The 26,390-nt window shown below is 32.5% G+C and overlaps 1 protein-coding gene across 13 annotated transcripts in view; it reads right to left on the bottom strand.

Moving 5' to 3' along the window:
• Window positions 1-852: 852 nt before the first annotated feature.
• The window catches only part of TRIQK (triple QxxK/R motif containing), an 84,485-nt gene continuing 58,947 nt past the window's right edge, over window positions 853-26,390 (bottom strand). For 5 of the 13 annotated variants that reach the window (XM_026013551.2, XM_072734338.1, XM_072734339.1 and 2 more), the window contains 2 exons: window positions 9,269-9,354; window positions 853-4,022 (listed from right to left, as the gene is read on the bottom strand). In XM_026013551.2, coding sequence (XP_025869336.1) covers window positions 3,909-4,022; window positions 9,269-9,354 — 200 coding nt within the window. In that variant the 3' untranslated portion in view covers window positions 853-3,908. Of the gene's footprint in view, window positions 4,023-5,504; window positions 5,655-8,320; window positions 8,402-9,268; window positions 9,355-26,390 lie in introns of those variants that run through there. The other 8 variants (XM_026013500.2, XM_026013487.2, XM_026013527.2 and 5 more) reach the window with 3 other exon arrangements.

Below are 26,390 nucleotides of genomic sequence, written 5' to 3'. Positions count from 1 at the left end.
GTATCTTATTTTTCTTGAAATAAGGATCTCATGTCTGTTGCTAAGGATAAAAAAAAATTAAGAATGAGGCACTATGTTGAATAGGGCAGCAGTTCAATTGTTTTAAATGAATTTACTGGCCCATTGTGGATATTTCCACACTGGTATAATTCTTTGAGTGACTCTCCCAGTTTCCTTCATACTTACCTGCATCACTAACATACAAAATAAAATCGTAAGGATGTTTCTGTTGGCACTGAATTCATCTGCTAGTTTTTTTCCTTCTTACTGTGGGTTGCACTGATTCTAGATATGATGTCAGTGAAACAAAATCTAGCAAACATCATTCTATCCAGGCTGCATTGGAGCAATTCTAATAAAAGAAGGCAGTGCTGCTAAGGGAGAAATGGTAGGAATCTCCCTAGAGAAGCCCAAGGTAAGTGCACTTATCTTAGATAGTCTCTGACTCAACAACCTTACATTATGGATGAAATACATGAAAATTCTCTAAGTTTAATTTCTACAAGTTTTATTTCTGAAGCCCATCTAAATAAAGCATAGTTTACTGGATTATCATTGACTATATTGTTTTAGAATCTGGAAAATATACTGCTTGAGCATTCACGTAAATATAAGCATAATGACAATTTAGTTTTATTTTCATTGGGTATGAGGATATATACTAGGTCAAATTAAAAACAGTGTGGTTTTTAACAATACTAAGATAAAAATAACATATTTGATTTCCTAGAAAAGAGCAACGTCTCTGTTCTGCAGTAAACTTAACACTAGGTGTCTTGATCTTAAAAAGGAACAGGATGAAACATATATTTGTCCCAGAACATTCGATGATCATAAATGCTAAACACTGAGTTGATTAATATAGTGATTTCTAAGTTTTATTTATTAAATGCAAATAATTTTTGATCATCTGTTACATGTAGCAACTGTACCAGATTCTGAGAGGACTAAAAGAAATTAACTTAAATTTTGACATGCATTTATTCAATATGTGCAGATCACTATGCTACTGGAATTACAGAAATGAATAAGAACATAGTTTCAGGATCTTGCAATCATTGGTTGGGGTAGAAGTATTTCAGAAAAATTGAAAAAACAGAAAATCTTCAAGTATGTGCCACTTGAAAACAAACTCTCCATGGGTACAATGATAGGTTTTTTGTTCATTTGCTTGAAAAGAAATCCTGGATGAGGTTCTATTTTTTACAGTATCTCCTCTCAGGTGAATCTATAGATGTTTATTTTGCACGCAGAGTAAGAGCCAGTAACTCTTCTAGCTCCATTCACAGTACCCCACAGGCTGTATGTAAACTCTGCTGCATTAGCTGAAATTGATCCTGCAGAGCATGTTAACAAATAGATTCTAACATTCTGAAAAGTCCTTATAATTTTTCTGTTTTTTGTCTTCTGAATCACTCTGAGCAGTGAATTACTGGAGGAGAAAAACCCACACCTAAAATGTGTGTCTGATGCCAGTCTTAGATTTTTGTCAGACACTAGTCACTATTCAGAAGTGTGGTCCCCTGAAAATGCAGGCCAGACATTACCTCTCCATCTTCAAAGATTCAAACCAGATTTCAAGCTGGGATTTCTCTACAGGTTGCTTCCCAGTTAATGTGAGTTTGAAAAATTTGCATTTCACGAAAACAGTGTTGTATAAACATATATTGTCTCAGTTTACCTGCTATATGTTAAAATCAGAGTGGGACTTAACGGACTTAACGGTTCTCGGGAGCCATCATAAGTCAACTGCACAAATGAACTAGCCAGAGATTCAGGGTGTCAGTAAAATGAGGTAATCAAACTAGCCTATAATTATACTATGTGTAGATTAATATTTATTACTATCAGAAACAACCTTTTTCCCTCAAGAGAATACCTCAAGAACAGAAGGGAAGAGTAACTTTTTTTTTCAGGGTAATGAATTTTCAGATATCGCTAAGAGCATATTCACCTATTTTAAATACTGTAAATTTGGTTATATTTCACTTGGATAGGTATCTAATAAACAATTATTACATATCTTCTCATTTAAATTACTACTGAAATTAGAAATAATCTCTATTGAATCTGACTGTTTTTAACACCATATGGGAGGTAAAGTAACTAAATGAAAATTGTTCACGTAAATGTGATAGGAGTGGGGGAAAAGCAGTATTTCTTGACATGTGGCATGTCACTCAGGAAAGGAAAAGGCCCATCATATCCAAAATGCCAGCTTGGATATTCCCTTTCCACCCACTTCTCGAACAGACATACCACATGGCATTAAATGCTGCAACCTTTCCTAAAAATGCCACTTGGATTGGTCTGCTGTGGTGAGTGTATAAGAACTCTTGGTCTGTCTCATGTGTTTGTGATTTCAAGGGGTAGGATCCAGTAAATAACACTGGCTAAATTTTGCCCTCAGATGTTTGGCATAAATGATCTGTGAGGATACTGAAACTTTGGGCTGTTTTCACATTGATGAAATAAATTATGCTATTTGAAAAAATTCTGCAGAACATAATGCTACACAGTCCTATTCAACTATTTGCAAAAGTCTCAAAGAATATCGAGGGTATTCATCAAAGCTTTCTTCTCTTGGCAAATATGGAAATAATCTTAACATTTTATTTGCTCTTCATAAGTACAGTATCTATGATATAAAACACTTTGTTGCACATGTTTTAAACTATTAATCTTTTATACATCTTTATATAAGGCAGTAGCTAACAAGTCTGCTGTGGACACAGATTTTCCCATTTTCAAAGCTTTACGTATTTGTGTGTTCTAAAAATACCTTTTAAAAAATCCATTACCCATAAAAATATTGACTCTATTGATTGTTATACTTCAACAAATGCAAAGTACCTTGAAAACTCATGTAAACAAGAAATCACATATGTAATATAAGACATATTATCTTCTTGTATTATTTATTTTTCACGAAACAGTTCTAATTGATTAACTCTCAAGAGACAAAGCGTAATTTTGTAAACCAACTTTGTATTGTTTGGATTTAAGAGACAATCCAAGAAAATGATTCTGAATAGGTAGGACTTCTGTTACTGTTGTGTGGGAAGGAGAAAAAAAATCAAAACACAACTGCACAACTTAATGACAGATTGTTACATATCTCCCTAACAAGAGGGGCAAACTGATACTGCAATCAGCCAGAACAACGTAATTAAAATAGAATTCCAAGTGTATACTAATACAATAATAAGTTAATTAAAATCAAGATCAACTGAACTTTCTATTTATACCAGTTCAGACAGCCCAAGAGGAAAGGAACTCTATTTTACAGACATATGTGACTCTTTGAGCTTCTGTCATCCAGGTGCCATTTCTGATGGAGCACATGTGCACTGAACAGTTGGCAAAGAAGGAAAAAGATTACTGTAGATGTATGGCAGATAGTCTCTCTAATGATATAAAATATGTCTGGAAAGAAAGCAGGGCTTCTTTGTAAAATGAAAAATTTCCCATGACTTTTCATTCCTTCTTAGGCTCTGAATGTGATTTGAAAATGTTTCTGTAAATGAGGATATATACTTTTACTTATGATGTATATGGGACAAAAATAGATTTAGTAATCTGTAAGTGATGGAGTTATACACATAAATTGGCTGAGACATCCGAAGAATTTAGGATCTGTTTTCCATTTAATCTAAACGCACCATGAATAGGTTGCCTGTCAAAGTAGAAAGATTTATAAAAGTATCCAGTAGCATACATTATACTACGCTGCTAGGTAAGGTTCTTTTCTTGATATCCTATGCAACTATTTAAAAAGATGTTTCTGAAAACTGAAAATACCAGCAGAAAGAATCCAAGATGTTCCAGTTTCAGTACTTTAGAAAGTATTGGTCCCAAGGGATACTTTTATAAAATTATTTCCCTTTAATGCACTGATTGCTGTTCAGCTAATCTTCATCTCGTTCCAGATCAGGGTCAACATCTGTGGACAGTCTGAGATAAAAGAAAGCATAGAAAGCCAGTAGAAGGGCCAATATAGCTGCAAGTACGAGGCCAACTTCCTGAGGAGGGGGGAAAAAAAGAAGGTTTGAAATTGATGAAAAGAGATTGGCTCATGTTATAAGTTTCATCAGAGAAAATAGCAACCCAGTTCTATCATCCAGAATAATAATTTGAACCTAATTAATCACATTCTATTTGTTTAACACTTCTTGTCATTAAGTAAAGTAACTTATTTTATACTTAATACCGACTGCAAAAACAAGTACATCAGTGGGCGACTGATTTCTACTATTATTTCTATGCAATTTGTGCTTTTCTAATAGTAAAATCAAACTTCATAATTTTAACATATTTTCATAGTTGGGATATCAAGGTGTTCAGTGCATGCAGTGTAGTTTGTGCCTACATAGTTTCCCTGTTCTTTATTTGAGTATGTTTAACTTTATTTGTTGCTTCAATAAATTTGTTATTAGTTGTAGCTTTTGGACACAGGTTTATCTTTCTTTTTCTAATGGGAAGAAACTATTACAACCAGTTTCTAAATTATGTCTCTGTAAATCTTTATTAAGTATTATTTTGTTGAAACTCTAATTTTTAAACTCTAAATTCTATAGTTCATAATGTAGGGGAACAAAACTGAGTACTCTTCACTCATGAAGCAAGATACAGTATAATTTACCAGAACTGTGAAGGCTGATTCTGAATATTTCATTTGGTGATTTGATGTGGATTATATTAATTATGTTAAAATAGTGGACAAATATTTTACTACATGCATTATGGCAAAAATCCTATTATCTTTTAAAAACTCCATAAACATAATATATATATATATATATGAAGTATACAGTATGTAGTATACACACACACATACACATTAAGGAATGTTCTCAATATTAACATATCATTTGGCTAAAAAGAGCAAAAAAAGAGCAACTAGTGCCAGTTCCATATCCTAAAGAGCCTAATATGCCTTTCTAATTTTCAATTGTGTATCATACCCATTCCTGGCATTGTTTTATGGAGAAGCACTTTATTTGCATTTACATGAATATATTTTACATTTCATCAGAACGTAAAATTATTAATTCAACAGATGCCACCTAATAAACTTTAAAAACATTAAAATAAATTTGGTTTATAATCAACATGAAATTTTTACCTGGGTGCTGAAATCACACATGGGTACCTTATGCAGACATTTTACATTTATTTAGATTTCCAGACTATGAAAAAAAATATTGATAAAAATCATGGGTTTGACAGACTCAGTGTCAACTATTTTTGTAAGGTTTCGTTTTTTAAATCTAATACATCAATTTAATGTCAAATGAAAGTGAATTTTTCTTTGTTGCAGTTGGAACACTTTGGCATCTCAAAAGGGCACGGCAGCATCAGACAGGTTTCATTTATATTCTTATATCCACAGCTGTGCTCCCAGACCCATCTGGTTACACAGCTACTAATTTTAAGAGGATGTAATAAACAAGTGACACACAACTGCAAACTCCATCTGTTCTGTATAGTGGACAACAAAACTGTTCAACAGCAGTCCCCATTCAGACAAGCTTAAAGCAAGAATAAAGTTTTTGTCTTGATTGGAGGCCATCATCCACATCTCATTTGATAATCACCTCTAACTGCTGCTTTCAACTGCTCCTTGCCCTTCAAAAAACTCTGTAATCTTCACTCTACATTTTCAGGATACCCAAGGGCATGAAAACAGGTTTTAAGGGTAGGAAGTAGAGAACATTCATAGAATACAGCTTTAGAGGATCCATTAATTCAATTAAGTCTACTGTGAATATATGGTAGAGGGGGTAGGGCTAAAGACTATTGAATGGGGGAGGAATAGCATCATTTTCTTTTTTAAAAAGTTGAGAAGATGAACACTGTGGGGACTGGATATATAAAGGGTTAAATTAATGATAAAATTTGAAAATACTGCTTTCAGGATGCTGGTGACACTAACCATAAGTTAGAGACCTGTAGGCATTTATGACCCCCCACACCCCCCTGGCCATTTTCAGTTTTACATCTGAAATCACAAAAAAGAAGAAAAATAATGTTTCCAGATGGCTCATCCCAAGAGGTTCTTAGCAGGATCTGGTTGACACTTGAGTATTTTATTTATGTAACAGATAAATTAAATTTTTGATACTTATTCTCTTATTAGATTACACCTTTCAAACAAACCTTTCAAATAAACTAATTAATTAACAAATATGAATTATCTTTTTCTTTCTAAATGTTAGAAAACACGGATATTTACATTCTAAAAAATTTTTAATGATATTACAATTCTTGAAAAATCACCTAATTATTTTTTAAATAGCAATGCAATAGAAAATATTAGTTGTGCAAATATTTCTTAGGTGGCACTAATTATTGGGTCATAAATTATAACATTCTGTTTACATTGGTAAGACATAGGAAATAAAATAGATTCTGAACAGAAATTAATTCCAGATTTTGATCCAGTAATATTCACATCTTATTCTGAATCATTATTGTTCTCTCAAAACATTTTCTATTACTAAACATATGTTTACAAAAAGGCACTAAAAGTCTTTGAGCATAGAGACTGTATTGTGTATTCTTTACATCTCTAGTCCTAGATTTCTCAGTCAATACTGTTGATTTTACATGGTAATGAAATCTGGAAGTTATTTCTTGTATAAATTCTTCCAAGATGATCATGTCTTAGTCATCTCTCTTTCTACAGGTTCTACAACATCATAATACAGCATTTCTAAACAAATAATGAAGGATTAAGATTTATATAATCTATATGTAAAGGATATTAAAATAATGTAATTCTCTGAAAACTTTACAACAGCCATATCACTATCTCCACAGAAAAGCTGAGAACATTTTATGATATATAATATCTAATACAATGCAGACTTAGTTGAAGCGGGGGATCTTGAGGCCGCTGACAGACATCCAAGTGAAGTCTTATTTGTACAAGCCAGTAATGGCTAATTCAAAGAAATATTTTCTCAGCTAACAATTCATAAATGAATTCTATGTCCTGGGTTCAACGTTAAGAGTTTTCATGGTGTTATTTAACGTTCCTGACCACCCTGTGAGGTAATGGCATAACTGTCATCTTGCAAATATGTCAGTGTATACTTAGCTAGATGATGGCAATAGTTAGAGGCAAGAGGAATGTGATCCTAGGCCTCTTTCTTCTATGATCAGTGTTGTCATTGCTGTTATTTTTCTATTCCGTGCAGCTGTTATATTTCTATAGATTTAAATTATTTTAAGAGATAACTATGATTCATTCTAAATATAAGTAGTAAAGTGATAAAAATACTATGATATTATGGTCATCCAGTATCAACTAGATAAGAGTCAAACATGTTTGATGTTCATTAGTCCTTAGTTGTTTCTCTGACATTATCAATATGGATAAAATCACTCACTGGGGAAATTAAACAGCATTAAATGGCAATTGCTGAAAGAAACTTCGTTATTTAAAATCCTATGCTAAAATGACAAGGCAATCAAAGTTTGACACGGCAAACTAATTAGTATGCCAGATTTGAAATGTAAACTACCTCTATGGTTCTGATTCTAAAAAGTTCCATATCATTTTAATGGGCTCTTCATGTAATTTTTTAAGCAAAGTAAACAATGTTTAAAGTTAAGATTTTTATTTTCCATAGGTTTACATATCAAAATGATATGTCAGCTTATTAAAAAAGAGCTTTGTCTGGATGTCAGTCAGAAACTCTTTTGTACATACTTTAAATCATAAATGAAATCTAAGAACTTTTTTCTCATAAAAAAGAAAAGCAAATTCTGTAATATTTATAAAAATATATTAGAAAATTGCACTATATGGTAGATTTATCTCATTCTAAGACAGTCATTTCCTCAAATTAGAATAACAAAAATTATATGAGCAAATGAAAAAGAAAATATGTATATATTAATAAATGAATGGCTGCACCATTTCTCAAATTCTAATTTATAGCTGCTCATTATATTGTGCTACAAGTGGATTTTGCTACCCCAATATCTTTCTTTAAAAAATTCCAAGAGCAAAACACCATATTGTGAGAGATAAAAGTGACATAGTGCCTTGGTGGAAAATTACAAATAGCACTCCTACTACAAGAGACAATCATCAGGTAATTAACTGTAAAACAAAGAAGAAAACCCCTAAGTATGGCTTTTAGAAATATCATGTCATGGAAATAATTTTAAAGATGAATAAAATTTCTTGTGAAATGAAAACTTCAAAAGATGAATCATCTCTCTTTTAAACAAAAAGGCAATTTACTTTTTTTTTCATTAAAAACTGACACATAGCACTAACTGAGGGGAGTGTGTTGTGAAAACATACCGTATCACACGGCAATGCTTGATCAAAATCAGCAATCAGGAGTAAAAAGAAGGCAGTGTTTCGTGATCGTAATAGCAAATTCTGGAAGACAACCAAATATATCATCTGGCAGTTCAACAGCTGTTACAGCCTGGTAGTAATACCTTGGCATTTGTTATAAGCTATAACTTAGAAAAATTGATTTTTCATCTGCCAGATAAAAACCAAAATCTTCTTTTAACATTTTAATATTTCAATAAAGTATATATACTAATCGCTTTAATTTTATACATTTGACAGTACAACTGTCAAGTTAATTTTTGTATTTATACTTTGATTCACCTCGAAATACTTGGCAAAAAAATTGACATGAGTAATAATGTAAATGTAATTCTGTTGAACTTCATTGTGCTAGCACATTGGATTAATATCTGCTTACATCATTCTCAGATCCATTTATCCCTCCCTAAGCAGTTAAAACACTGGTTTTCTAAAAGAACAAGTTTGGAGACATCATTAGAATTTCATCATAGAGAGTACTGACAACAATAATAATACACAGAGTAAAATCATACATATTAATGACCTAAGTATGTATAATTATAAATAAAACTTTAATAACCATAAGATCAAATGTATTGAAAATAAAAGAAGTTTTTGATTCAGGCCACATAAATCACTGAAAATTTTGAACAATATTTACAGTAGCTAGAGAAAAAATAAATTGCAACTTTAAATAGAACTGGCTCTCTTATGTGACATTGTGTTTTATTTTAAGACCCGGTAAAAATCTCAGGATTAGAATGATGTTTCCCATTAAGTAAACTCTTTATAAAAACCTTCAATTCTGGCATTGACTTTGATTTTGAAATGTCATAAAACATTTAGCATTCAACATTTATGCAATCCGGTTTTAGAAAATGAAATGGCATGCATATATCAAATTTTAAAGTTACCAAATACAGGTACCTTTATGCCTATTGCTGTTTTCTTTGCTTCTGCTTTTAATTTGGTTGCTCGTAAAATAGGTTTGGTTTTTTTATAATCTTGTTTACCTAGAAAGAAATAATTTCAGGCAATAAACTACGCATATATATAATTCAAGTTTAACAGCCATCTGAAATGTCAAAGAATGTTTAAATACAGTAAGACGGAGACACAGAGCTGCAAAGTAGCTCCCAGTTATGGAAGTCATAAATGTGTCACACTAAGGTCAATTTCTCTCTTAATTTTTTTCCAGGAAGAAGATATGACAGACATCTTTGATTCGGTGTGTAGTGAAGAGCTAGAAAGATAAAAGCTTATTTTAGAGAGTAAGATGTTTAAAGTAAAGACAGTGAACCTTTTGGAAGCATTTAAAAACAAATGGGTAAATGAGTATTTACAAGATCCCATTAATAGGTAAATTAACTTTATCACCCTACATGAAGAATAAGAGTTCATTATACACTTATTTTATTAAGAATATGTAAAATATCCAAATAATCAACTTGAGGGGATATCCTCAAGTTTTCTGTAATACTTAACTTTTTGTCACTGAATTCATTAGGAAAACACATATTTAACTTTTGTTTGCTCTCACAAGAGGACAGAATAAATATGGCTAGATAATAGATGTAGGAAAGCTACATTTAGATATTAATTTCAATGCTCTTTACCACATTTCACAGCCAAAGATGAACAAAACTAAGCATCACCAAATTTCCCTTTTTATGTACCATTTGTGTTTGAATGAGTAACAAGCCTGGGTTTGTATATGACCTGCATGTAACTGATGAGTTACATAACCTGTGAAGAAAATAGATTGAATAATAACAAAAAAACAAAACAAATCAAAAACAACAGCAACAAAAACATTGACAGAATAATATACTCTTTTGTTAACCAAAAGAACATTTAGCTAAGAACTGGGTCAATGGGTCTCGAATACAGTATGTCACTCTGTGTGGGAGTTAGCTTAAGACCATATATTCTCTCAAAATTTTATAGTCTCCTTAGTTTGCCTTATTTCTCTTACTCCCCTTCCTTCATGATCAATTCCTTTCCAAATCTTACCCCGTATCTCCTTTATGTAAATAATGCAACTTTTAACTTTAATTTCCACATCTTCCTTACACTGAAATAAATCTGAAAGCAGTGGATCTACATTATAGTATATCATAAAAAGTTAAAGTGCAATAAAATAATGTGTTTGCTAATGATTCAAAAGTGCCTTTAGAATTCCATATAGATTTTTAGAATCAGAAATGGCAGAGAGAAGTGAGTCAAATGGATGGGAGTAATGAAGAAATGCTCTATTTGTGTTCATTAGACACATAAAAGTGTTTATTTGGCTGAAGAGCTATGTGTGTGTGTGTTTTTTTTAAAAGAGCCAGTGTATTCTATTTCCTTAACTGCTATCATGTAGCAGTCATTCTGGATCTATGAACATGCAGAAGCTTAATAAATATTATTTGATGATAAGGTTTAATGATCCAGAAATGAACCAATTGTAAAAATGTACATCAAATGATCTAAATTTAAATTATGAAATGAACAAACTACAGAAAAATATTACTCTGACCCTTTTTAAATTAGCAACATTTAATTTTGCTGAAAAAGCCTTGACAAGGTTCACTCTGATTTCACATCTCAACAGTCAAACTATTCATGTCATTATTCCTGCTGAGATATAAACAGCTCAGACCAATGAAAATGGTGACACATCAAATGCCTCCACTCAGGGTTACAAAGCAAATTTTTAAAGAGAATCTAAAGAGAAATTTGAAGATTACAGATCTGAGGCCAAAAAGCCATTTCTTGTTTTATCTTACTCATGCCCTATAATAATCTCTGGGTGCAATGGGGAAAAATAAATGGAAAAAGGATCGTCTTAACCAAATGTTTTTCATACATGTGTGCATTATTCTGGAAGATGTGCCTGCCATAAAACAGACTCAAATATATCTTAAAGAGTCAATGTTAAAGTGAGAATTTATCACTCTACTCACTTGCCATGGAACTCACTGGTTAAATAATGTGTTCCATTTCAATTTAACTCCTGATTCTTAGAGAATAATACCTCCAGATGCATATTAAAGTTGATACGAACATTTGAAACTGTTTTTATAATAAATAGAAGGTTTTAAAAATTATTTGCACCTGGTACTTCTCCAAATAGTGCATCTGTCATTACTTTAGAATTCTGCTTGCTAAGTATGATATCCAAAAGTATATAGTGAAATATGAGTTTTCAGTCTACTAGGTGAAAACGTTTACTGGGGTATCTGTTAAGTTCTTTAGAACTAAAACTAGATATTTCTATTATACCCAAATAAGTTTTCAACATTTAAATTTTTTATGGCTTCAAGAAGGATACCTATGCCTACACAATTGTAAAAGAAAAAAAAAAAGTAAAACACAGAAGTCCCTGCCTTCTAAGTACTTAATTTAGAAAAAATACACACATATATAATCCATATATAAACATCTAGATTTTATATGTAGATGGCTTCTTAGACACATTTGGGTTTGATTTTGGTTATATCAATAATGCAATAACCAACATAGCTGTTTGGCAACTGCTCACTACATTTTATATGAGAGGAAACCTGGAGAATTTAAGCCTATGAAGCTGATCTGGGGCCTCAATTATCTAGTTTCTCTGTTCAATGACACTTTTCAGCACATTTCTGTATTTTCATTTCCTATAGCATAGTTTAATAAGAGCTTGTTTTCCTCCATCGCTGAGCTTCCTAAATGATTGATTTATGCTTCCTCTCTCCAATATAATCCCATAATACTACTTTATTATATTTTATTCTTAAATTATCACAATGAAATTGATTTTTTCCCCTTTCGGTATAAAGTTCTATGAATTTTAATGCTCTTGTATAGATTCATGTAACTATTACCATAATCAGGGTACAGAATAGTTCTATCTCAAAAAACTCCATGTGGTATCCTTTTAGATCCATGCCTCCTCCCACCCATAATTCCTGGCAACCACTGCTCTACAGTCCATTTCTATAGCTGTCTTTTCAGTAAGATGGCAATAATGTGACAATGGCTTCTTTGACTCAGCATAAGGCCTTTAAGTATCACCCAAGTTGCATGAATCACCTATTCATTCTTCACTATTGCTGATTAATATTCCATTATACAAAGGTACCAGAGTTTGTTTATTCATTCACTCACTTAAGTGCATTTGGGTTATGTCTAGTATTTGGCAAGCTTATTACAAGAGCTTGCTATAAGCACAGGTGTATGAGTTTTAATATGAACACAAGTTTTCAATTTATCTAGAGTAGGACTATTGAGTCAATATGGTATAAGTATATATTTAACTTTGTAAGAAACTGCCAAACCATTTTCCAGGGTGGGTGTATCATTTCATATACCCACCAGCAATGGATCAGAGTTCTGGTAGTGTCACATCAGAAGTAGTATTAGTATTTTTTCCTCTAGATTATCTAATTTTTTAGCATACAACTGTTTGTAATATTCCTTTATAATCCATTTTATATCCATAAAGGTCAATATGCAATGTACCCTGTTTCATTAATGATATTAGTAATCTAAGCATTCCTTTTTTTTTAAATAGTATAACTAGAGATTTTTTAACTGTATTGATCTTTCTAAGTGATTTTTTTTTTTTTTTTTTACTGTTGTTCTCTATGTTTTTTCCACTCTAATCCTTATGATTTCCTTTTGGGCTTAGATTGCTTTTTTCATATTCTAACCTTGTAGGCAGAAAGCTAGGTTATTGATTTGAAATCTTTCCTCTTCATAAACATACTGTTTAGCAGGTGTAAATTGCCATCTAGGTACTGTTTTAGCAGCATCTCATAAATTAGTAAAGAGAGGAAAAGAGTTACACACAAAAAATCTATGTGGACTTTATTTACCTATGCAGTTACCTATTTTTTGTTGTTGTTGTTTGTTTTTTTCTGTATATGGATCTGAGTTACTGTCTTGTGTACTATCATCCTAGCCTCAAGGACTTCTTTTAGTGTTTCTTGCAGGGCAGGTGTGCTATTAACAAATTATCTGGTTTTGTTTATCCAAAAATATCTAATTTCTCCCTTTTTTGAAGGACAGTTGTGCTGGATATAGAATTCTTGGCTGACTGTCTATTGCTTTCAACACATCATATGTAATATGTTACTTTTCTCTTGCTGCTTTCAGGATTCATTCTGTATGTTTGACTTTCAACAGTTGACTATAATGTGGCCCAGAGTGGATCTCTTTGTGTTTATCCTACTTGAAATCTGTTGAGGTTCTTGGATAAAAAAAATTAAAGTGCTTCATCAAATTAGGGAAGTTTTTGGATATTATTTTTTCAAATACCTTTCTGATCCTCTCTCTTCCTCCTCTCATTCTGGAACTATTGTACATAGATTGGTCATACTATTGTGCATAGACTGATAGGATGGTGATAGGATCTGTAGGATGGTGTCCTACAGATTTCTGTTCATTTTTTGTCATTCATTTATTATTTTTCTTCATGTTCCTCATAAAATATAATCTCAATTAACTTGTCTTGATGTTCCCTGATTCTTCTGTCAGTTCACAACTGCTGTGAAGTCCCTCTGGTGAAATTTTTTAAATTACTGTATTTTTCAACTCTAGAATTTCTATTTGCTTTTTAAAAATATACATACTTTACAATTCTATAATAAGGTGTTTTATTTAATGAGGCATCATTCTCATATTTCAATTTTTTAGGCAGGCACCAAACTGCTGAGCCACCCAGGCATCCCTATTGTTTGTTTGTTTGTTTTTTAATGACTTTTATGGTCTAATTCTGTAAAGTCTGTGTTCTCTTGTATTTGCAGCCACTCAGCTTAATGTTCATCTAAAGACTGGACAAATACTTTCTTAAATGCCTTGAACCAATGTCTTCCAGCTTTGCTGGGGAGTTGTGTATGGTATATGTGGGTGTGCGGGTGTGTATGCATGTGTGTTGTTATACATTTTCCATCCTTTGACAAGGGTTTATAGTTCTGCCTTAGCCTTCTCTTCCTGCTAGCTTCATAAAGGTCATCAAGAGGTGAGAAATTTTATAGTCTTTTTGGGTATTTATTAGACATGGCATAGCCCTGCACAGTCTGTGGCTTTCTAGATTCCCAGAAATCTATGTTAGAGATTTTTAAAGACCCTACAGACATCTCATTGCCCAGTTTTTCAATATTTTTAGGACAGGCTCCAGCTAGTCCCAACTAGTAATGCTGCTTCAAGTAGTTGTGATACTAACTTGCCTCTGACTGTATTTGTCAAATGCTGGGAAGGGCTCTTCACACAGAGTGAGTTCTAAGTCTAGTTAAATAAGGACAAGTTTTGAGAATGAGGCTTTTCAGTGATTACCAGACAGGTCAGATAAGGACAATTCTGTGAGGATGGAATGTGGCATAGCTCCAAACTCATTCTGCCTTCTCCACTAACTACAGGATGCTGTTTTTCACAACTATTACAATTGTAAGGATAAGAAGACAAAGATGGAATTAATACCAGTTAAAACTGAACAAAGCCAAATTTTCTTATTGAGATTCAGTTGTTTTTCTCAAACAAATATTCCTTGGACTGCTGTAAGAGTTTCATTAATTTACAGATTTCTGAAAAAGTTGATTCTGACTTCTTTTTGCCATTGTTTTTATTGCTTTTATAGAGAAACGGATCCTTACATTTTATTCAAGAAGTACTTCTCCTCTCTTTACTTTTAATGTTGTTGTATTTGAGGTTATTTCTTTCATATAGCCTAGATTTAGGTGATTTTATAAAATTTCAACCTGAAAATCTACTGTCTTTTAATTGGTATGTTTAGACCATTAACATTTAATGAAACTATTAATGTTTTTATTTAGATCTGTTTTATTATTGCTTTCTTTTTCTTCCCTTTGGTTTGTTCCTGCTTTACTTTTCCTGCCTTTTTTAAAATTATTTAAAAATTTTAGTATTCAATTTAAACTATTATGATTTTGATATATTTCTTAATATGTTTTAAAAATTGCCCTAGAGATTATAAAATGTATACTTAATTCTTTAGATTCTAAATCAATATTTTATTCAGTTTGCTATTTTTAAAAAGAACCTACATTATTTTCAAAATTTTAATATGCACACTGATAAATTTCATATTCTAATACAATGGAAATAAGCAATATAATGGTTTGTAGAGCTAGTTTTACTTGATTTTGCTGTGCTTATATTTGAACTTCTTGGACATGTGTCATGGAAAGTTGATGTATACAGTGGACATCTATTAATTTAGGCCTTTAAATGTCTGCAAGCAAAGAATTATAAAAGTGAATAGACTGCTGTAGCACAGGTGTGTTTTCCTTAAAAATGCCAGGCAAGCATTTTTAAGGAAAACATAAATAGGCTATATGTTCTTATATAATAATCTTGTATAACATAAAGCCATTGGATGTGTGTTCTTATTATAGCTTAATAGTTTTGAAATAAAAAGTGAAACACATATGCAAAGTTAGAAGGATTATTATATTCTTGTTACTGAAACTTTATATTCATGATAAAAACTATAACTTATCCTTAGATAATATGTGATTTAGTTGTGAAATAAAATTTCCTACTACTCTTCTCTCCAGTTTTGTGACTGGTTTAATTGAAGAGTATCCTGAAGTTGCTAGATCTGTACTATTAAAAAGTTACATTATTATTTTTGACAATTTATGTTAATAGATTTTTTTTCATATTGTGAGTCCAAAACAATGTACAGAAATAATATGTAATGTTCAGGCTGACACATGATGATACATTCCATTCTTTTTTTTTTTTTTTTAAGATTTTATTTATTTATTCATTCATGAGAGACCCAGAGAGAGAGATAGACAGACAGAGAGAGGCAGAGACCCGGGCAGAAGGAGAAGCAGGCTGCATGCAGGGACCCCAATGTGGGACTCGATCCCAAGATTCCAGGATCACGCCCTGGGCTGAAGGCAGGAGCTAAACCACTGAGCCACCCAGACATCCTGATAAATGCCATTCTTAATCCCCAATCTCAATGATCACCATCAAAATAGCCATAACCTTCTCTTTAATTCTCTCTAAAATGACTACATATTATAATTTAAACTTATGAGATATATTTATATGAATAAAATGCTATCTTTGTATGTTTAAAATAAAGTTACAAAATTAATTTTCTAGTAGAAAATTTTATAATATGGAAAACTGTTTTTATGGCCTTGTAAGAATACAGATTCTATTATCCTTGTGTACAATTCTTATTAAGGAAAATACATTTAGATAATTGCATTATTAAGATTACCAATCCAAACAAAAAATTTCTCTAAAAATCGTGACATTGAGAGTTAAAATTCTTTCAAATCAATCTGAGATTCTTAACAAATAGAGAGTGTATAAATGTGAATTACTCATCACAAAACCTTTTTGCATGTAAAATTCGAGAGCATTTTTGGGGAGAAAGTGAAAAAGCCTTCCCCAAATATGATAATGATATAGTTAATGCAGTTAGAACAATAAAGTAAATTTATTTTTATGTGAATGCTTGGATTTATAAGAACTTACATATGACAAAAATACATTTAAGATGTGTGAGCTTTAGTATTTATTCCATAGTCAATTTTAGCTTTTTTTTTTTAAATCAATCTGGATTTAATGCTGAAAAATGGACATTTCAAAATTAAGAAACATTAAAACTTGCATTTTCATTTAGGAAAATATGTCATAAAATTGCTCTTTGAACTAATATCAGCACTGATTACCAGATTTTACTTTATGCACATAGTTATTGAGTAGAAGATGAAATCTCTGAAGTAGGGATATTTTGGCTAGCAAATAACAAAATATTAATTATTGTCCATCAGGAAACAAGAAAAATATAAGAAAATGTATATGATAGTTTATTTTCACCTGCGTCCAAAATTTTAATTGCATGAGTCATGACTTCTTAAGGTTAGTAGATAGAATTATCAGAACCTCTGAGAATAGTGTGACATTAGATCATATCACTGACTATCATTTGTACCCAATTAAGCATAATTGAAAATGTACCCTTATGGTCATCAGAATTTTTATCCCATTTCCTAAACAACTCATTTATTGATTCATTCATTCCTTAAAAAATATTTACTGGAGGATGCCTGGCTGGTTCAGTCAGTAGAGCACCTGACTCTTGATCTCAGAGTTGTAAGTTTGAGTATGACATTGGGTGTGGAGATTACTTAAAATCTTTTTTAAAAAATTATTTATTGAGCACTTACCATGTAATAAAAGATGTTAAACAATGTTAAGTGTACTGAACACACAGTAGTATGAGCAAAACAGATCAATTGTCTATTACTCTTGTTAAAAAATAAAAAATAAACAAAAAATGTTCAGTTTCCTAGGTGATAAAATGCACCAAAAAGAAAAATGAAGTTGGTAAGGGGTAGAAAATAAAAGGGAGAGATGAACTGTTTCAGAAACAGTGGTCAGAGAAGGCCTCCTCGGTAATATAACTAGACGTTATTACTTAATGTCACTTGGCTAGATACTTAAATGAATTTAGGGAGAAAGTCATGTAGCTATCTGGTAGAAGTAATTCCAAATACTGGGAACATCAAAGTGCCAATACTCAGGAAACATGAATCCCTGGAGGGCTAAAATGTCACTGAAGTCTCTCAAGTCAGAAAAAAAAAGTGCTTTATAGGTAACAAAATGAAAGTCTAAGAGCTAGGTCAGCATCATGGCAGCATGCATTATTCCTTTTTTCCCTCCCCTTTCATTTACAACCAATCAGATATCCCTCACTAAAGAAAAGTGCCTCTACACCACATACCAGGACACTCAAGAGACCTATCTATTCATGCACCCAAAAACAGGTTGATTGGATGGCAGAGGAGGCAGGGGAGCCAGGGAAGTCACCCCAGAGGTAGCAGCTGCACAGAAGGCTGCTTCAGGCATGGCTATGTGCCAGCACAATCTTTCTGGCAGAGAAGGTGGAAGGTGAAGGTTGTGAGTGGGGTCTACCCAGTTGTGTGCTCTGCAGCTGGGGAATCTATTGCTTTCTCTTAGGAGGGAAGTAGGAAGACAAAGAGAAGTGTTTCCTGCTCTCTGCCTCAGGGTCCCGGCAATAGGATCACCTTAAGTCATATGGAACTCCTTCCTTCACAATCATGGAACCCTCTATAGAGACAGCTGTGGGCACACCCAGAGCTCCAAAAGTGAAGTGCACACCTTCACCCACTTGCCACCAGTTTTTTTTTTTTTTTTTTTTTTTTAATGTCTGGACTCCCAACCTTGTGAATCAGCTGAGAAGGGAAACCAAAAAATTACACTACACCACCACCTTCTGGAAGGCAAAAGGAAGACTCCTAATTACCAACCTGTTGAACCATTAGAATCACATTAAACAAAACTTTACCTAAATACGAAAGGTGTACACTACTTTCAATGTGGTGGCAGAAGCACTTTTCATCAAACATAAGAAATCATGATAATACAATGTCACAAAAAGAAAATGACACTTTCCTAGCAACTGAACACAAAGATATGGAATATTATGATCTAATGGATAAAGGAATTTCAAATACCTGTTTGAAGACATTCAATGAGCTCCAAGAAAACTCAGAAAGGCACTAAAAATATCTCAGGAATAAAAACAGCAAACAAAAAAGAGAAGTTTATCAAAAATATTGGAATTCTAAATAAGAACAAAACAGAAATTCTGTAATAATTCTAATGCATTAGAATGTATTGGAAGTAGATCAGATCAGATAGAAGAGAGAATTTACAAGCTAGAAAACAGATATCTAGAAATCACTCAGGTAAAAGAGTTGAGAAAGAACTTAGATTTTTTAAAAAAGTGATGTAATCCTACAAGAGCTATTAGACTCCATTAGAAAAGCCAATATAAAAATAATGGGTATTCCAGAAGGAGAAGAGAGGGAAAAGAGGGCAGAGAGTTTAATTAAATAAGTGATAGCTGAGAACTTCCCAAATACAGGGGATTGGATATAATTATATGAAGCTTATAGGACACCTTATCACTTAATGCAAAAAGATCATCTCCAAGATACATTTTATTAAAAATGTTAAAAGTCAATGATAAAGAATTTTAAAGGCAGCCAGGGGAAAAAATGGCAGTAACCTACAAAGGAATACCTATTTCACAACAAGTAAATTTCTCAGCAAAAACTCTACAGGTCAGGAGAGAATGGAATGATAGATTTAAAATACTGAAATATTAAAAACTGTCACCCAAGAATATCCTCTCTGGCAAGGTTATCCTTCATATATAAGGAGAAATAAAGGCTTTATCAGGTAAATAAAACCTGAGGAAGTTCACTGACACTAGACCTGCTGCACAAGAAATGCTGAAATAAGGATATCGACCCGAAAAAAAAAAAGTCAAAAGTACACAAAATTCTGATGAAGGTGACAAGAAGTTAGAATCTTTTTAGAATAGGGTTGCCTGGGTGGCTCATTTTGTTGAAATGTCCAACTCTTAATTTAGGCTCAGGTCATGATCTCAGGGTTCTGGGGTCAGCTTTGGGCTCCATGCTCAGCAGAGAGTCCACTTGAAGATTCTCACCTCTTCTCCACCCCTCCCCCCTGCTCCTGTTCTCTCTCTCAAATATATAAATAAATCTTTTTTTTTTTAAGAATCATTTTTACACTATATACTAAACTTTTAATTATACTGTAAAGGTCAAAGGAAAATAACATTAAATATATAGCCACTATAATTTGGTAACTGATTTCAAGAATTCATTAAAGGATTATACACCATGGCCAAGAGGGACTTATCCCTGGGATGCAAGGATGGTTCAATATATGCAAATCAATAAATGTAATATCACATCCAGAAAACAAAAGATAAAAATCATATGATCATCTTGATGGATGCAGAAAAAGAATTTGACAAAATATAACACCCTTTGATAATAAAAATCCTTAACAGATCAGGTATAGAAGAACATACCTCAACATAATAAAGGAATATGTGACAAACCTACAGTTAACATTATACTTAATGGAGAAAAATTGAAAGGAATCTCTCTAAGATTAGGAATAAGACAAGGATGCCTATTCTCACCACTCCCATTCAATATAGTATTGAAAGCCCTAGCTAGTGCAATTAGACATAACAAAGAACTAAAAGACATCCAAATCAGAAAAGGAAAAAGTAAACTATTTGCTGATGATTCAGTCTTGTATGTAGAATCAACAATTTTAAATTTTGGTAAATGGCAGGATACAAAATCAACGTACAGAAATCAATTGCATTTCTTTACACTAATTATGAAGCATCTCACAAAATAGAACTATCCCATTCACAACAGCATTAAAACAATAAAATAGGAATACATTTAAGCAAGGAAGTAAAAGATCTATGCAGTGAAAATTACGAGAGTTGGCTGAAAAAAACTGAAGAAGAAACTAAAAATGGAAAGAAATCCCATGCATGGATTAGAAGGATTAATATTGTTAAAATGGCCATACCACCTAAAGTCGTCTACAGATTTAATGCAATCCTCATCAAAATACCAAAGGCATTCCTCACAGAAATAGAAGAAAAAGTCCTAAAATTTGTGTGAAACTACAAAAGACTCTAAATAGCTAAAGCAGTCCTGAGAAAAAAGGCTTCTGTACATCAAAAGAAACAAAATGAAATGACAAACTGTAGAATGGGAGAAAACTTTTGCAAATCAACTTAATAACAAAAAACCCCAAACCATCCAATTAAAAATAACTTAATAAAAATCTTTCCAAAGAGAACATCAAAATGGCCAACAGACACATGAAAAGATGCTCAATATCACTAATCAGGGAAATGCAAATCAAAACAACTATGAAATAGTACCTCATGCCTGTTAGAATGGCTATTATCAGAAAGACAAGAGACAATAGGTGCTGATGATATCATGCTATATGGTATCATTTATATGTGGAATCTAAAAAAGCTAAGCCTGTTAAGAAAAAAACAAACAGTAAAATGGTAAGTTACCAGGGGATGGATGGATGGAAGAGAGGGAGAGAAGTGATGGTGTAAGTATACAAACTTGTAACAAGTAAAAAGCCATAGAGATTGAATGCACAGTAAAATGAATATAGATAAAAATGTCATACTTTAATTATGCAACATGATAAATTTTGCTACATCAGCAGCAAAATACATAAATGTATCAAAATCCTACGTTGTATACCTTAAACTTACACAATGTTACATGTCAAATTTATTCAATTAAAAAAAAAAACAAAATAAAGTAAATTTCAAATTAAAAAGTTCAATTCCTGATGCTAGGCTCAGTGGTTCATTTCAGGTTCTATGAACATTGACAGTTTCTGGGTGTATGCGCTGAAATGATAGGCAGGATCTGAAGCTTGGTTCCCTGATATGTACTGTGAGAACTATTTTGAAAGTAAAGGCAAAGCAGAAATATTACTCCCTTTCCTTACTAAAATCTTCTTTCCTGGAGAAGTTTCAGAGATTCACTATTATCATCAAAACTAAATATTCAGTCACATGGATTATTTCCACAGATCTATTTATTTTCTTACTGTGACTAGTTGGTCTTCAGGGACCAAATGAGCTATTACATTCAAACTTATGGTAGAATTATCTTATTGTTCTTACAGTAGGAGACTATAAAAAATCCTTCACACATGATAACAAATAGCTAACTATTCTAGCCAATGTTTTTTTTCTAGGTTCCAATCACAAGTACAGGAGACTATCTGCCTTTACTAGGTAGGAACAGCAGTATACTTATTGTTCTGCTCAAGAACTAGAACAACTGTCTATCTCAAGGCTATGGTCTCATTCCAAGAGAATTTAACTGCCCCATTACTACACAATATATTACAATGACAATGATATGACGTAAGGTTGGAGAAGACATTACAACTGCCTGAGATGCCTCATTCAGGTATGTGCATAAGAGGGAAAAGAGGGAACATTCTGTTAAATACAGAAACTTGCCACCTAAATTCTGATTCATGGAGGTCCACTGATTTGGAGCATGTTAGGATTGTTTCCAAGAAAAAAAGTCCACCTTTCTGTGCTTTATGCTATATCTACCATTAAGATAGGGACATAGGTCTAACTTAAGTACTTGGCATGATTTGATAACATTCTTCTATGATCTATGACACAACATTCTTCTACTAGGTATATATTATAGAGAAACTCTTGTACATATCATCAAAGAACAGACATGTCCAAAAATATGCAATGAGTGCTTATAATAACATTCATAGAAAAAAAAGAAACAGAGAATGATCCAATGTCAAAACCAGGAAAACAGAAAAATTCTGGTATACAGAAACAATGAAATGCTATAAAGCATAAAACATGAATAAACTATTACCAAATTTTATCAATAAGAATAAAACTCTAGGGGCGCCTGGGTGGTTCAGTCAGTTAAGTGTCTAACTTTGGCTCAGGCCATGATCCCAGGGTCCTGGGATAGAACCTGGCATCAAGCTCCCTGCTCAGTAGGGACTCGGCTTCTCCCTCTTCTTCCCACTTATGCACTCTACTCCCCACATATGCACTCTTTCACTATCTCTGTGGCTCTTTCTTTCTCTCTCAAATAAATAAATAAAATCTTTTTAAAAAAGAATAAAACTCTAAAACATGATGTTCAATCAGAGAAAATTACATAATATATACGGTATGATTTCACTGATATAAAATCCAAAAACAAAACAATATATTGTTTGACACATAAACAGAATTATTACAAAATCAAAATTATGGTTTACCTCTGAGGCTTAGAGACTATTGCAGTTGGGAAGGGGCATAAAGAGGGTTCTCAGGTACTGGGGTACAACCAGTTTTTAAGCTGGATGATGGTTACGTAGTTGCCCATGCTATAATTGTGTTTTTAAAATCTACATACATATCTCAGATGCAGAGAGAACCTGAAAAGCTGCTGGTGTCGAGTGGGGCATGGGACAATAAAAGGTTCTCCAGTAGATTGCTATGCAAGCCACTCTACCTCTTAGAGTTTATGGCATTGCAGAATAAATGAAGCTTGAAGTGCTTTTAGCTGTGACATAGAAATAAGCCTTTAACAGGTCCCCCCAAAAAAGAAGTGGCAGTCTCTAGGGCTTTGGAACAGTGCCATACATCCTTCAGCAGGTAACAGCTGCTAAGAAACAACTCCTGGATTGCTACCAAGCTCTGATGGAGACTGACTACCTGGTCATGAGACTCAGAGACCATCTGGCCAGAGCTACCAGTTATGAATTGGAGGTTATCTAATTCAACAAACCATAAAATTGGGTGTACCATTTTAGCAGTTAAAAAAAAAATGTTTGTGAATGGCTCTTTGTAACATGCTGACACCAGCTGGAAGCAGACTGCTATCCTTGGAGATGGCCCTAGAACAAAACCTATAAAGGAAATCCTCCCAGTGGCTGAAGTTTGAGCAGTACATTTTGTTGTTTTACGTAGGAAAAGACGTAACTTAAGAAAGGCACAATATTAGTTTTCCTGAACTGGATACTGAGTCTGCCACCTGGTCAGTTTGGATTATTTATGCCTACAGGTAAACAGGCAACACGGAGAATCGCAGTATTGGCTAGGGTAATCGATGCTGGTTATCACGGATAAAATGATTAGTTAATACATATTGAAGGCCAAAAGAATTTGGAAAGATGTTAGGGAACTTCTGGGGTAACCTCAGGTACTATTATGACCAATAATAAAGTCATTTATTATTGTCATTATAAAGTTATGAAGAATTGAGGAACAAGTGTAGGAGCAAGTCCATTTGCTTTATAACTTTATAAATAAAAGAATCACATAGAACTTTTAGGAATGAAGACGTGGGTTACCCACTAAAGACAAAGAACTCATCAGACTAAGACACTTGCTAGGAACAAGATTCAGAATGAATTTTGGAGGAGGGAGGTCATAAATTACAACTACTACAAACAGCTAGAGACCTGAGAATAGTAACCTCAACTTTCGTTTCTTTATATATCAATATATATCAATTATTATTATTATGATATATTGATATATTATTAATATATCAATTATATATGTGTATATATAATTGTATATATATATATATATATATATATATATATATATATATATATATATATATATATATCTCAACCATTGAAGATCCCAGACTTAGAGTACAGTAGTCCCAGGCTTGGTTAGAAAATATATAGGTAACTGAAGATCCTTTCAAGATTATTTTAATGATAAAGGGCAGAAATCCAACCTGCAATAATGTCAAAATAAGAAAGGGTGGAGGGAGAGGGAGAGAAGAAGAGAATGAAAGAGAGAGGCAAAGAGAGACTGATTAATTCATTTTTTATTTATTCCAGGAGATAAGAGAAGAATGAATTCAGCTGGGATTGACTTGAAATTCAGTTTTGACTCTGAAGGACCTTCTCTTTCCACTACCAGTTTGTATTTCTTGTTTCACTCTAGAATCATGGCTATTTCCTGCTCTGGTTCATATTCTTATAAAATGAAGAGCAAATTGGAATGGATACTTCTTCCTTGGGATCACTTTAATCATTCTTAAACTCAAAAAATTATCAAGTTTCTTCCAATTACAGAAGAGTAAGATGCACCTAATAAAATGCGCCTAGTTCCCAATTCCAACAACATTAACAAATCAAACTAGCCTGTCTCTAATTTCTTCTGTTAAATATAGATTAAAAATATATACTTGAAAACTCATGGCACATAATCAACAGAAGTTCCTGTTCCACATCTAAACAGGGATTATGAGTATCAAGTAAAAGCAAAATCATAACTAAAAAGTAAAACACTGATGCAAAATAATTTCTGAATTACACCTGGATTTTTTGATAGCAAAGATGATTCCACACATATTCATAATTTTTATTTATATGTACTTTGCAGACTTTGTAGTATCTGCTTTTAAAACAGAATAATTTAAAAAGTAATTTTCAGTTATAATTTCTAATCAGTAGATATTATCTGTGTTAAAGTTTCCTTTCTTATTCAGTATGTGAAAATATATTTAACTCTAACATTGGCACCATTTCTATAAAGAATCACAAGAATCACAAAAATATTTAATAAAAGTCATAAATATTTAGTACTTTAATATTGTCATATACTATTCCTCATATTACACTAATTTAGAAAATAACAGAATAATTTATATGCTCTACTTAATTCAACATAAAAACCTACTTTATGTAATAAATTATTTCATATTTAAAGACATGCTTTAACTATGCCATAGATTCACTGAGAGTTTTCTTAGTTGAACAAAATAATAGATTACTTAACTGCTCTTGGCTTTTTGCTTTTCAATTCCTTTACTTTGTCCAGAAACAAGACTGCATCTTTACCCTTTGTTGATATTGCTGTCTAAGCTCATTATCATGTGAATATCTGCTTATTGTTTTATAAATGTTCATTTTTCAGAAGCTCACTGTTTGTCTCTTTCTCAACAGTCGACATTACACTAGCCACACTCATTATCATCATGTGGCAGTACTGGTCTTCCTCTGCCTTTGCTGCTTTAAAAATTAATGCACTGTTATTTTCTGAATACTGCATAAGCTGCTTATGAGTACATTATGCTATCAAGCAAGCACATGCAGAAAAGCTTCCTAAACTGTTATTCTTTCAATGAAAATACAGCTGGTTCTGCTTCAAAGGCACATCTTTTCACCTGCAAATGGACTTGCTCCTACACTTATTCCTCAATTCATTGTCTTTTATTTGTGTCTGGAAATCTTTAATTGCCTTTAATTAGAAAAAAGTAAATTCAGTGCTTTAATCTTGCAAATACATTCAATCATAATTCTGTCTGGGATGAATACCAAGTTCTATTCACTGTCTGATCTCTATAACAAAGATATATAATTCATTGTCCATTTATAGAGACCACACCAATTAAGATACAATAGAAAAGCAAAGAGATAAGAGTCAAAATATTTGAAAAGAAAAATTTGCAATCTAAATTTAATTACTCAAACGAATTATTGGAAGATGAGTTATTTACAGCATGCCAAAAATACTGACAAATAATATTTGTTAATCAAAGTAAAGACTTATATTTCCTTCAACATTTTTAGAATAATTTCCCATCAACTGCTTCAAATCCCTCCCCTCTTCTTCAAAAAGCAAAACACT

This window comes from Vulpes vulpes, chromosome 13, assembly GCF_048418805.1.
Source record: "Vulpes vulpes isolate BD-2025 chromosome 13, VulVul3, whole genome shotgun sequence".
Classification (NCBI taxonomy): domain Eukaryota; kingdom Metazoa; phylum Chordata; class Mammalia; order Carnivora; family Canidae; genus Vulpes; species Vulpes vulpes.
The sequence above is the reverse complement of the archived record's forward strand: the minus strand, read 5'-3'. Positions and strand labels throughout refer to the sequence as shown.